At 47.7% G+C, this 14738-nt stretch overlaps 2 protein-coding genes across 2 annotated transcripts in view; both read left to right on the plus strand.

The window, feature by feature from the left end:
- The window catches only part of Parvin (beta-parvin), a 411519-nt gene that overhangs the window by 333122 nt on the left and 63659 nt on the right, over positions 1–14738 (plus strand). The gene's annotated exons all lie outside the window — the stretch shown is intronic.
- LOC143377383 (neurotrimin) overlaps positions 1251–14738 on the plus strand; it is a 66350-nt gene continuing 52862 nt past the window's right edge. Inside the window, exons 1-4 of the mRNA XM_076828600.1 lie at positions 1251–2554; positions 3334–3503; positions 6535–6745; positions 7286–7413. Of these exons, the coding sequence (XP_076684715.1) occupies positions 2515–2554; positions 3334–3503; positions 6535–6745; positions 7286–7413 (549 nt within the window). The 5' untranslated portion in view covers positions 1251–2514. The remainder of the gene's footprint in view (positions 2555–3333; positions 3504–6534; positions 6746–7285; positions 7414–14738) is intronic.

A 14738-nucleotide genomic window follows, 5' to 3' on the forward strand; every position in this document is an offset into this window, starting at 1 on the left:
TCCTATTCGCTTTTAAACGTCCGCACACGGACACGTAAGCGAATTAAAAGATAAAAGTTATCGGCGGGACGTGCATCGCATGGTTTTCCCATTCACCGAGCGGATTCGCATGTTCCTCCGCGAAAGTCCCGATCAGTGCGCGTTGTTACGTGATTACCGGAGCGAAAAGTGGGAGGAGCGAGGAGGGGGAAGAGTTTCCGCTGAAAGGAGCTCGAGTCAAACCTCTCGAGATCGCGAGTCGTACGTATGTACATATGTACGCGGCGCGTGTTTGACTTCTAACGATTTGGGGCATCGATTTCTCTTTCAATCTCATCGCGTAGATTGTACATTAAAAAAGACGCCAAGGAAGGGACACAATGCATGTCCATTATGCTTGAAAGAACAAAAGGTGGCCGCGCTTTGGTGTCTCGCAAGACTTCCCTGCTCCTTCGCCCGGCGATGGTTACAGACACCCATTATTCAAGACCTCCCGTAAGGCCAGCCTCGACGTTCCGTGAAAAATGCGCAACGACTTTTCTTAAGCAAACGAAGGTGCCCCCTGAGCCCCGAACCGTAGACCGAAACACGCGAGATTCCTGAGATTAGCCGGAATCTTGTTCCGGGGAGATCTCCCGAAGTGAGCACCCCATTACAGTGTTTTCTCGTTTCACGGAAATTCGCGCCGGAATAGCGTCTTCTCTGATATCCAAATTTAACGAAAATTTAAATACATTGCGCGGCTCGTGCTATGCGGCACTCACGTAAATTTTATTTAACAAATTTAGAGCCAAAAGTGCGAGCAACTTTTCCGCTTTACAGCCGTATTACTATCTCCCGCTTTCATTCGAAATTAATATTGTGACGAAAGTTAAATAGCTGTGGTAAAACTTGCCGAACTTGAAAACAAAAAGCCCATAACAATACTAGTACCTATAAACTAACAATCCCCGCGATCCTTATCAGTAAATTAATTACCCAAAAAAAGAACGATCTACATTCTTACTATTTCATTTATCTAATAAAATTAATTTCTTTAAGCGTTCCCAGTAATGGCTACAAACAAGTAAAAAAAGGCCAACAGATTACTCAAATTAATCTTCTCCTTTTTAACAAGTTAAGCCCCCGTATATTACGTACTTCGGGACACCTTGTATAACCCTTTGGAAACGGTGCATTACGCGGCGACATCCGTGGCTCCTCGAGCATAATCCAACGGTCAAGACACTCGAAGGAGAACCGCCTTGTTTTGTTTACCGTCCTCCGTTAGAGCTCGCGATCGAGGCGATAAGCTCGGTTTAGCCGTTACGCCTGGAAACGACCCGAAAGAGTAGCAGTAGCTGCTGCATTATATTCGTTACGACGGGTGGGGGGGCCGTGTTGGTGCGTGACACGTGTACACGGACATTGACGACAAAGACGACGGCGGGGACGACGATCGGTCGGCATGGAATTCGATTCTCGACTAGGGGATGCTGCACGCGGCCGATAGGAGTGTTCGTGTCCGTGATAGAAGCAAAAGGGATACACGCTTGCGCCGGGCGATGCTACCCCATCTTCCCCGTTGACTTCGGGAGAGGGAAAGCGGGGCGTGTGCAAGGACAGATGGCAGGGCGTCTCTCCCGGGCCGTGTCGCATGCACTATCAGTTTCGCTCGGATGTTCGTACACGAGTTTTATCGCGCTCTTCCACGACGCTCGCGCCCGTCAAACGCCGCACGCTCAACCATCGCGCACGTACCACGAATCGCGGAAATTAGATCACGGTCCGAACGTTTCACGCCCGTGCGGATCCCTTCGTTTCGACAGAGACAGCGTCGACGTCGCAGACCCGACTCGCCGATAGTTCGATTTGCATAATAGAGCTGGTTAAGACGGGAGACGACTGGGATACTTCTTTCTTCGACGTTCCCGTCCCACCACCTCCTTTTTTTTTTGCTTCCCACTTTTGTACATTTCCTTCTTTTTTTTTTTTTTTTTTTTTTTGGACGTGAATTAACAGCAGTTCGCACGTCGGCTGAATTAAATCAGCGAGGAAGGAATGTTATAGCGGGAAGATGAGAGGAGGGCATCGGTTTATTCGGGACCACGGGGTAGAGGGAAGGACGATCCCTATGCATCCAGACGCTGTAAATCGCGAATAACCGACAGACATAATGGCGACATCGAGTGAAAAAGCGAAGGAAAATCGGATGCTATTGATTCGACCGTTACTTTCGCCACGCGACGATCTTGATTCCGCGGCTTTGTCGAGAGATGCGGCATAGGACGCTCGCCGCTGGATTATTGCGCCACGGTAGGAGGAGATTAACGCACCGTGAGAAGGGATAATTCGCAAACAATCGAGGAGCGAAAGCCGCGGAGGAGCACATCAACACGCCGAGGTCCCATTGTCGCGACGGAACTGTGGGACAGTGGTGAATTCTCGAGAGAAGAGGAAGAAAAGGAGCGACAGAGTAGGCAGGGAGGGAAGAAAGGACCGCGAGGGATACATAGAACGACATCCTGGATCGACTATGAGAGAGAGAAACAAAAAATGAAGGGTTTATTTTTTACCCTGAGTCTGTTGTTTTCGGGTAAGTGAAACGATTGATCAGTCACGTGTCGCGCGGATCGAGTCCCACGATAATTACCTATCCCCGAGGGCGACGAGAAAGAAATTCGATTCCGCGTACGTTCCAACGCCCGTTTATTTAAAACGAGACGAGCGTCGAGCACGGCTAGCGCGGCATAACGATAAAAAGTGTCGGAGCATTTATTATAATAACACGGCCGCGGCGGGTTTCATTGCTATGCCGTTGCAGCGGAGAACAAAACGACCGTGCGACGGTGCGCCCGAGCCCGCGATACCTCACTCACTGTCACGTATTATGAGATAAAGTAGTTCCTGAAACTGCAACCAGAAACTTTAGCACGTACTTTAATGCTTTACGACGAACCATGGCTAGTAAGGTCCGTGCCTGAGTGAAAGAGAGATGTATCGCGGCTTTTACCGTCTGCCGCTTCGGGACACGTTAAAATGATTTCTTACCGCTTCCGGCCGTACATCGTGCGCGGTGCGCCTATGCCCGAGTGCACAGCGGTAAACAACACCGGAGGCGAGTTAACGAAATTCCGATAACGAACGGCGTAACGCGGGGCGAACTTTTCTTTCTCTCGTTACTTCTCCCCCTTCCTCACACTCTCCCTGTCCCACCGACCGCCCGATCCACTCGAGCCACTCAGCCGACGTCTCAACCGAGCACGCGGGCCGGGGGGGAAACAACCTTTCCGGTCAAGGAACAATCCGCCGCAATCCGAAGATTGAAACGAAGCAGAGCACCGCTGAGAGCGCGCTTTGTGTTTTCTCTTGAAGTGCAACGACTGGCCCGCGGTACCTCCGACCACGGGATGCACGAGAACCACGCACTGGAGCCGCTCGACCGTGGGCCATACTTCGACGTGACAGCGTCACGGAACGTCACCGCGCTGGTCGGCAAAACGGCCACCTTAAACTGCCGCGTGCGTAACCTAGGCGACCGTACGGTAGGTAACCAGCGTCATTCATTACGCGCGGCCGGAGGATCAGGGGCGTGGAGGGTAGGCGCATCGGTTATCGGCCGTCAGCAACGATGGGAATTCACGCGATTCAGCGGAACGGGGGAATAATCACGGCGGTCGGAATATATCGATGGGAAAGTGCCCGTTGCAGGGGCAGCGCCGAGGAATATAAATCGGCCGCGGCGTTCTCGCTTCTCTCCGTGGGAAAAAAAAAAAACGCGGAGAAGAACAAAAAATGGGCAGCGCGCGCGCGCGGTGGGATAATAACGACGAGTACAATTTAAGTTGCCCCATCACGGTGAGGTAACTGTACAACAAGCTGAAATTAGCTTCGCGGCCGGGACGTACGCGGGGAGGCGCGCCGGAAAAAGGCAAAGTTTCGTTATTCGCGTCGTTTGTTCGTGCACGGTGCGCCGTCGTATTCACCGTACGAATTTAAGTAAAACGGAAGGGTTCACCGTTCCTTTTTTTTTTCTTTTTCACAATACGCACGACCGGGCAGTTTTTATTTCGCGCGAACAGTTCCGCGCCCGCCTCTCGGCCTCCGCAACCGATGTCCCCTTTCCGTCCGCCGTTCAACCGGTTCCCTCTTCTTTCGTTTCGGATAGCATCGATAATGCCAGATGCGCGTTGTTCCCCTGAAACGCCTGCTTCAAGCGGGGCAGATATTTCTCCGGCGAAGAATACTCTGTATAGCGGGGCCGACCGTGTATAGGTACGTGGAAACGAGGCTTGAATGCTGGGCGAAAGATCGCGACGGTAAATACGCGGATCTTCCTCCGTGATTAGGGATGGAGTGCAAAATCACTAACAGTGATTTATACACAGTGATCGCAGAATCACGATCACGCTCGTGAATGAAGTTAAATCACGACCGTGATCGTGATTTTTTTAACTTGGGTGAATTGTTTACTGTGATCGTAATTCTTGATCTTGATTGAATTATTTTTTTATAAAATACTTTAATATAGCTTGTGTTGCAGTCAAAGCGTGCTAATTCAGCGAATATATACTTAGTATACAGATTCATAAATAGTCAATGTGTACACGCACTGATGTGATTGGCTAAAGTATTCACGTATACATTATACTTCTTAACTAAAGTGAAGAAATATTCGTTAATTTAAATAGATCAAGAACGATTACATTGGTTTTAAATATACAACTGAGATTCTATAAGCACAGTGAGGCCTTGAGAATGTTTCAAGAGAAATTAGAAATTGAGGTTATGTGGCGCGTGCAAAGAGCAGTTATGCTTTCCACCAATCGGATCACGAAAATCGCGAATCACTGTTCTGCCTGCACCAATCAGATCACGAATATCGCGAATCACTGTTCTGCCTGCACCAATCAGATCACGAAAATCGCGAATCACTGTTCTGCCTGCACCAATCAGAAGCGATCACGAAAATAACGGATCACTGTGAAAAATCACCGTGATCGGATCACTCGTGATTCTCAACTCACGGTTCTAGCCAACACTATCCGTGACGCTACTAACGATGGAGGGGGGCCGCTCATAATTTATCGGCCGGCGTCTTCTTAGACGCCTCCCTCCTCTACCGCGCGTCCACTCAAACTTTCAAGCGGACGTTAAATTTTCATTCGACCAACGAGCTCATCTTGATTCTGCTTTAATTGCAAGTAACACTTTAAGCTCTACTTGAATTTTAAACGGCTCACCGGTCGGCGGCGAGTCGCGCGCCTTGAGTGCAATTTAAAGCGGACGGTGGTGGCTTTTCATCGTGCTACGTGGTGTTCATCCGGTGGTCGGCCCCGTCTCGTTAATATCCCTTTGTGCGCCGCCCTACCGATTAATTATCGACGCGCGCTGGATGCTAATTTATAGTCTATTTAGAAAGAAGCGAGAGAGGCAGGGGGCGCGGCTCAACGAGGCCGGACAACAAATGGCATTAAACCATCAACGCGCAATCAACGACACACGCTGATAGCGCTGTGAAGTATGACCGTTTTCACTGGACTCTATGACCACAGGGCCGGCGCATCGTATAATGCATATTCAACGGTCATCACCCCCCGTGGCTGACGCGTGTGCGCGCGCGGGTAAAAAGTTCGTCAACCGGTGCGGATAACGTTAATAATTATTTAGCCGACAACAATCGGTGTCCGACCGACGCAAATTGATGTTTGCGAACGTATCAGGCCGCGTTACAGGACCATTAATTGCAGTTATCCACGCCGTCGTTGCTGTCCCGGTAACAGAGCGCGCGCTTCTTGCCGAATGCGTTCCCGCTAGCCTACAGGACGGATCAAAAAAAGTGGTCGCAACTTTTACCGGTTATTCCAATGAATTTTTACACTTCGATTCGTAGAGATTTGCTGGAACGTGTAATTCATCTCGATTTTCACATTCAGTGTAAAACATTCTGCTTTTCTTTGGAGACTGAAGCGAATGCCATTCGCGAATGGGTTCCCTTATATGGGAACAATGGCGGAACGCAGTCATTCCTTTTCACTCAGACGCACGGATTCGTACGTGAAAGCTGGGATCCCGTGACTCTTTGCACAACAGTGCGCGCAGCATCGACGCGAAACCGTGGCTTTTTCGCGGGTCAGTTAATGCGACGGAATACGCGTCGTAATTTTCAGCCTCGTCTGGTTCCGCCAGACTATAATTGTCGGGATTCAACGCTCGGATCTATTACGGCCGCTGAAACGCTGGTATTACTCGATGTCGGGGTAAAAAAAAAGCGACAGGCAGCCGGCGATTTCATCTCTGAATAGTACATCGAGTATTATTTAACGAAACGGCTGCGTGCAGAGATGGAATCAATTTCGTTCGTTTATTCATCGAAACGGTGATCGAGCCGCGCGTGTTTGATTTAAAATTTAAGCAGATTTGCACGCAGCATTGCCCGGCGATCGTCGTTTCGTTATTCACGGGCATGAAGCGTGCCCGGCTCGATATACGCTCTCGAAAAAACTCTCGCGGAAATTCCAGACGGAGCGTGTGTACTCTGCGGTGTCTGATCTGATGTGTCCCACGTGTGTACAGGTGTCATGGGTGAGGCACAGGGATATCCATCTTTTGACCATCGGCATCGAAACGTACACGTCCGACCAGAGGTTCGTGGCGTTACACTTTCCGCGAACAGAAGACTGGACGCTGCAAGTGAAATACCCGCAGCGCCGTGACTCCGGGACCTACGAGTGCCAAGTGTCAACCACGCCACCGATCGGTCATTCCATGCACCTCTCGGTCGTCGGTCAGTTTAATGCCTTCTCTTTTTTACGCTTCCCTGTTTGCCCACCTCGCAGCCTCCCCCCTCCTCTACGGTCGTAGGTATCGCCTGTCGCCCGTATTTCGCCCGCTACCTGGTTAATTTCATTTTCCCTTGCTGCACGCCAGCCAGGATTTACGTCTGACCTAATCCTGGCGAAAGGCTTCACCCGTTCCCCGAGAGAATCGGGCTCATTCGTGCCACGGTTCTCCGTTTTCAAATCTACTTTGAATCGCAATTAAACGGGTCGTTCTTTCCGCTCTTGTTGCCCGCGCGCAGTTAGCTCGCCTTTGGCCTCAACCGGGCTGAGAATAATCCGGCACGCGGGAACGTGCACGTTTCACGAATCACGCGTCGTTCGTCCCGCATGCGCATAGAGGACCTTACCATCGCTCGGTGCACCCATGCTTTGCTGTGCGCTTTAAGTACTCTGCCAGACTTCTGGTGATTATAGTTTTTTTTTTTTTTTTTGACGTCGGCAAGGTAGTTACGGTTACTAATGGGAAATGTTTCTATGCTGCTCAGAGCCCGTCACGTCGATCGTCGGCGAGCCGGAGATGTTCATAAACAAGGGCAGCACTATGAACCTAACCTGCGTGGTGCGTCATAGCCCCGAGCCGCCGACCGCCATTTACTGGACCCACGATCACAAGGTACCGGCATCCTCGGATGCGTGCAGATTACTTTATGCCTATTGCGTGTAATTATCGCTGCGGGGGGGAAAGAAAGAGGTGAAAGTAGGACGGGCCGGAACACGTTTATTGATCACCATTAGCCGCGGAACGCGAGCCGACGGGCATGCTTTAATTCCAGATCGGAACGGTGGAATTACGGTCGTTTTCCACGCTGTTACCGGTGTTTCGGAATTTCATGCGCGGCGAAAATACCGTTACCAACGATCGATTAATGATAATTCGATTTAATGGGCGGAGTTTCGGCGGGGGAAGGGGATCGCGACGTCGGCGAACGACGAGGCGATAACGAGGCGAGACGAGTGAAAATTCCTCCGGGCTCGCGTGTGTACGTGAGTTATGAACATTGTTCCGGGACGTGCGGGCCGAGTCGAGTAGCGGTACCGGGCCACTCGATTATATAATTTCAGTCAACTGGGTTAAGGGAATATTTGAGGGAAGCTCGGGCAAGGTTAACTTCCTTTTCGACCAGCTCTTTCCTTTTTTTCCGGCCTCTAACTCACTCTATATTCCCCCCCTCTCTCTCTCTCTTCTCCTAACAAGTATCTCCTTCAGGAACGCGTTAATTGGTGAAACACGCGAATTCGCGAATGGAACTGAAATTATTCAAACTCCCCCACCTACCCACCACCACCCGCCGAGCTTTCGAAATGAATTATTCAATTAATTCCGAAAGAAGCGGTTAGTGCGCTACGTCGGCATACGGAACGAGCTCAGGCACAGCCGTCTTTAATACTAGCCGGGCTGAACAACGTGGCAACACCGCTCATATAAGAATCGGGAGTCCGACCGAGTCCGACTCTTGAATCTTGGGAGTCTGGCACGTGTTGCGGCGAACTTTGTTGATAGACGTTGATTAACGATTTTTTAGAAAAATTGATACAAATATACGACATTTTTTAATAATTACATACCAAATAATATATAAATACTACAATTTTTTAATACTTTGATGAAGAGCTTTGAAAGTATCTGACGTTAAATGACCATTTGTTTCTAAATTTTGCCAAAAATTCAACCGAATTAAAAATTTCTTTAAAAATTCACATATAAAATCATTAAAACTAGAAATTGCCTTACAGAATTCATTTCTTTTAATATTACCTTTGACACTACTTGTGTTATTCACAATATCCCACCAATTCGGAATTATTTCTAAAAAATGTGCAATGTCACTGTAATTAAAATCTTTCATAGATGCTATTGTCGAACGATGAAAAATATTATCGACAAGGTAAACCTTCTGTCGTTCGAGATTGCTGGGATATAATGATTTGTAATTTAGTTTATAAGCTTTTTTGACAACCAAATGTTTTTCAGAATCATACACAGTACTATTACCCGGCCGAAAGAAGATCCCCAAGAGGCGGGCTCGAGCATTACAGTCCGTCGCTATGACGATTGATCGAATCACCTATTTGGGCACATTTTTAAAGACGCGGCACACGTATTTTGGTTATTGGCTGAAGTAGGCACATACATTGTCGCACCGCGCGACGAAGAGAGCGCACAAAACACATCGAGATCGGGTGGAATAGAGCGATCTGACCGACGAGCGCCAAAGCAATAGCGTAGGCATCTCAGACGGTTAACCATTAATATATAATAACATAAAAATTTCCTTATTTTTCAAACAATCTGTGCGACATTGCGTTTGGGTTTATTTTAATCAGAAAAATCTAACCAAACCAATGATAATACTTTCCTGAATATATTGTGAAAAATAAGGAAATTTTTATGTTATTATATATTAATGGTTAACCGTCTGAGATGCCTACGCTATTGCTTTGACGCTTGTCGGTCAGATCGCTCTATTCCACTCGATCTCGATGGGTTTTGTTCGCTCTCTTTGTCGCGCGGTGCGACAATGTATGTGCCTACTTCAGCCAATAACCAAAATACGTGTGCCGCGTCATTAAAAGTGTGCCCAAATAGATGATTCGACCAATCGTCATAGCGACGGACTGTATCGCCCGAGCCCGCCTCTTGGGGATCTTCTTTCGGCCGGGTAATAGTACGTAAATCATTAAATTTAGCTATTCTTACTTCATTCGTGTAAAAATCAGGAAAAATAAAAGCTTTATCCAAATTTTTTAAATTTAACCAGTTATTTCTTATATTTTTCATTATATGAACAGTATCAAAAGATTGAAAACTGGTTTTGTCAGATCGAGAGGGATTAGGAAAACTTATACCATTACTAGCTAATTTACTAAACATGTTCCTATTGATTCTATGATTATCAGTGACGATGCATAATAACTCAAAACCACATTTTTTAATAAAATCAATGACTTTATGGGTGATTGGTACCATTTGCTCACCCGTAATATCGTAATCTGGTAATAATTTTACAATTTCTGAAAAATTTCCCAAAGCAGAACAAAAATAAAATTACTATTTTTTCTCTAGAAAAAACTAAAATGAGAAAGACAAAACTCTAGCCCCTACTAAGCAACTGTGCTACACACAAATGGAAGAAAAACCAACGTAATTAATAAAATAAATAAAAAAACCTGTACTACATTACATATCCTATTGCACTACACTATATTTATTGCACTATATCACATTTTATTTTCATTAATGGCACAAATAAAGATTTATTAAACCCGCGGACAGCCACATCGACTGGGTTACGTTTATACCGAAACCGGACTCCCGCCCTGTTGCCAGATTTATGTTCAGCGCGGCTAGTATTAAAGACGGCTGTGGCTCCGGCAACAGGAGCCGTGTCTTCGAATATTCACCTACCTCGTTGAATTTTGATAGCGCGTTCGAAACTTCGCCGTCTTTGAACTTTTCGCAGATTACTTGCCGCCTCGGCATTCAATTATCACGACTCCCTGGTTACTGCCTGGTATTTCGTATCATTTTGATATCAACCTTCCGCTGCTGCTTTATTATTCATTCCGCTGCCAAATCTCTTCGCCAGCCGGCTTTACTGCGCGCCTCCCCCCAGTCCGGCGTGCACGTACCGAGGGTGTTCCCAGAATCATGGGGAATTTGTATATACGTTTATACGTGTCCCATAATCTTGTAACACCCCGTGTACCGAAGCCCACGTCTCCAGGGGATTCCTTCTGCCCGGGGCAATGAATAAAATTATCCACCCCGAGTTATTCGCCCTTCCGCTTCCCGCTCTGTACTCTCCACCACCCCTCGCGTCGGCTCTCTTTCCTTTTTTCATTCCTCAATGCTTTGGCACGCGCCCCCCTTTTGTTTTCCATCTTCTCTACATTTTTTTTCCACGTTCCGCCGCGCACTTTTCCCTCCGCTCCCTGCAACTTCCTCCACCCGCTTCCTCCCTCCCGTCTCGCCCTATCCCTCTTTCTCCCCGGCTGCCATTGTCTTTCACGTCCATCCTTCTTAAGAGCGTCAGCTTCCTCTCTCTCTGCCAGCTCATGCTTTGTGTACCACCGCGTCTGTCTTTACAATTCGCCAGGCTTCCACTGTCTTTCACATTTTTATTCTCGTTCCTCCCCCGTGCTCATTATCTCTGTCACCTTCCTTACAACGCCGCCCACTTTCCCGGTATCCTCCAGCTTCGCACACACACTTTTCCAGCGCGTCGCGTCACTCCTCTCTCGCACCCCCTCGTTTTCATCTTTTCTGTCCCGCTCCCCCCCGCCAATCCTCCCTCCACCGTCGGCCTATCGGCTTCGGAGCCTCTACACCCCTTCTTTGTCACTCCGTCACCTCGCTCCTCTCCCACCCCTACCGTTATTTATCTCGCCTATTCCCCCTGCGAACTCGCGTTCCAGTGTATCAGCTTGTCTCTCTTCTCTGCGTCCCCCGTTCCACCCCTCCCACAACCCCTTAGTTCCACAGACAGTTAACACCTGCAGTACACCCTCGACTCTTCCTACCTCTCTCCTTGTAACCCTTCTGTCGACGTTGTTCCACCTTCGCCTCTGTTTCCACACCCCCTACCCCGTTCTTCTCCCAACGGATTCTACCATTCTCTCGCCCCCCCTCCCTCTCTCGTCTGTTCACCTATTTTTTTGCTAGTCTCCTCTGTCTTTCGATTATTTCGTCCCCGCTGTTTAGTTCCCTTTGGAATTATTTTCTGTCCCATCGCGCGCTCTCCGGCAAAAGTCCCGGACGCTTCTCACCCCCCGAAATTGTTTTCCCGGTGTCATCGCTCGTTCCTCCTCGTCAGTCCGCTCCAACGGCATCGACGGAGAAATAAATGGCTCGCCGGTCTCGCGGCCCCTCATAGTCCAGTGAAATTAAACGGAAATCTGCCCAATCCACGGAATAATTCTCACCAAGCTAAATATTGGTACGGGCCTTTATTTAGTCGTTTTAAACAATATGTCAAAAGTCCCTATTTAATCCGACCGCCGCTGAAAATTTTACAGAGGGTTGAAAAAAACAACCGTTTTTCGCGAATATCTCGTTATCTAGCAGTTTTGCGACAAAAATAGTTAGTATACATATAATGAGTTTATCCTTTTTTCTTTAATTTATCTTGAGGAAATAATAACCAAACTGAGTTTCACTGTAAACACAAGGAATTTATTATTTATAATTATTTACAAAGTTTAACTTAACCTACTGTACACGCTTAGCTGTAAGCACAAGAAACGACATTAAAAGCTATTATTCCACAAAGATTTATGTAGGAGAGTGATAATTTATTCAAACAATTCTGATCAATTAGGTTTTATACTACACGTGGCTTTTCTCTCTCATCAGCTCTGTTCGTCCACCATCTTGTTCCACAGACATGCGCGATACGTCTCTAATTCGGAATGAGTTTTAAAAGGAATACGTTAGTTTTACAGAACTTCTATCGTATTTCTTTTACATACAATTTATAGCCTAGGAAATTCTCTACAAAAAAGGTCGTGTGAATTTTTTTGTAGGAGTAACCATTTTCATGAATAGTCACCTCTTATCAAATGTACATTTTCAGTGTGAACTAGTGTTATTAAGAGGGAACAACACTATCCTGACCGGAAAAGTAACCCATTTTTAAGAATTTTTTTCAGGAATAATTTACAGTTTTCATACAAAAATTGTATTACCTATCTTTAGTACGCTGTCTTAAGAGACTATACAAAAAAAATAAGTAAACATCCATAACTTTTAATATATTAATTAATCTTCTAGACCGCCGCTAAAATTTTTACAGAGGGTTGAAAAAAACAGCCGTTTTTCGCGATTATCTCGATATCTAGCAGTTTTGCGACAAAAATGGTTATTTTACAATTTATAGCCTAGGAAATTCTCTACAAAAAAGGTCCTATGAGTTTTTTTCGTAGGAGTAATGAGAACATCAGCATCGTCTTGAGCGTGTTTCGCGTTGATGTTGGCAGCTTCCAATTTTTGAGACAGCATAGCAATAAACCTACTCTTGTTCATTCCATTCGCTTTACACGTGCTACATCCATTGATGCTGACGTTCTCATTACTCCTACGAAAAAACTCATAGGACCTTTTTTGTAGAGTATTTCCTAGGCTATAAATTGTATAATAACTATTTTTGTCGCAAAACTGCTAGATATTGAGATATTCGCTAAGAAAGGTTGTTTGTTTTCAACCCTCCGTAAAAGTTTTACCGGCGGTCGGATCGATGAGGACTTTTGACATACTGTTTAAAACGACCAAATAAAGGCCCATACCAAAATTTAGCCTGGTGGGATTTATTCCGAAGACAGACCCTAATTCCACTGGACTATCAAGCTCCGCGATCCTAACGTGTTTACGCTATCGGCTTTCCGCGCTCGGTTTTCACCTTACACACCCGATCTCCCCCACCTACGTCCTGTCCCGTGCCACACTTTTTCCGGTTACTCTCCACCTTTCCACCACTCCTGCCCGATATCGTTCCATCTATTCAATAAAGCAATGAATCAATTAGTCAATAAAAAGTTTCCCTTCGCGCTTTTCCCCGTTTCCACCCCCCTCCCACTGCAGTCTCGTCGGACGTTGTTCTTTTTGCCTCCTCGAACTTCCACGTTCATTTTTGCCTCCCCGTCTGGGCTCCTCCTTTTGTTATTCCTCCTCTTTCGCCACCCTCCATCCCCGACCCTGTACCTCGCCGGGTTTACAGAGTTTCTACTTCTCCGTTCAGTCTCGGCGCGCACCGCGCGGCAATGATCCAATCGTTCGCCTTCAACCCTCTCCTCTTCTCTTCCCCCGTGAGTCCAGGGAGCTTATGAATCAATTCCTTAATCACTCGATTACTCCGAGGCGGCGTCCATATCCGTCACCGAACCCTCCCCTCGATGCTCGCCTCCCCTCGCAGCCTATTACGCTCTTTGCGCGCTTCGTTAAACTCCGCGAACTCGGGCCCGGTCAGTGTTCTTGTTTTCTCCTCCTCTTTGTACTCTCCGCAGCGGTCCATTGTTAGTTAAACGTAACTTCGCCCACGGCCTCTGCCACGTTCGTGTCCTCCCCTTCGGTCTCCGCGGTCTTTCTTTCTCTGTTGTTCCACGCCATTCCGTGGCTGACCCGCTCCCCGCGGCTCGATAATTCCCCGTCGAAAGTGGCGAATGATCGCGACAGGTTTTACGGGCAGCGGCTTCGCGCCTCGCGTCAGGCATTTTCGGCTGCCCGAGCGCGGGCAGCGATGCGAGGAGCTGGCGTTACAGGGCGAAACGAATCGACGGAAATTGTTGACGCAGTTCCGCGAGATAGTTGGCCGCTATCGGGCGTTTATACACGTCCGGGGAATTTGTTGAACGCGAGGGGTAAACGCGGCCTGGCCTCCGGAGAATCTGATCAATGCGCGGCGATCGAAAGTGGACCGCGCGGGGCGCGCCCGCTTGGTGTTCGAAATTTCATCGGGCAAAGAGATTAGCGCGCGTGGGTCGCCGATTCGGGTCATGATCTCGCGAGGCGATGTACGTAGCCGAGGCGAACACGCGGGCGGTACGTCGCGGAAGGCTGACGTGGGTCGCGATAGTAGAGTGCTCCGGGCACGGTGGACAGGCGCTGGTCGCGGTAGGGGTGCGCGCAAGATGGAGCGGGTCACTGCTGAATCACGCTAATATGTTGCCCAGACGGAGGTATGGGCCGCGATGATGGTCTATTGAAGATATGGAGCCGCAATGGGCGCTGAACGATTGTGTAGATCAGTGATGAGCAACCTTTGGGCTGTAGTGGGCTAAAAGTGGGAACCTAATATTCTAAGCGGGCTGCAATATTAAATTCTTAATATAATAATGCAATATTAAAGGAGTTATACCTAGTCAGGTGGCTGAAAATAGGCGAATGTTTGTGATTTTTTTTTGAAAAAGCGGAAGCGTATATTTTTACAAAACTTTTTGCGCTTA

Source organism: Andrena cerasifolii, chromosome 1 (genome assembly GCF_050908995.1).
Source record: "Andrena cerasifolii isolate SP2316 chromosome 1, iyAndCera1_principal, whole genome shotgun sequence".
Classification (NCBI taxonomy): Eukaryota; Metazoa; Arthropoda; class Insecta; order Hymenoptera; family Andrenidae; genus Andrena; species Andrena cerasifolii.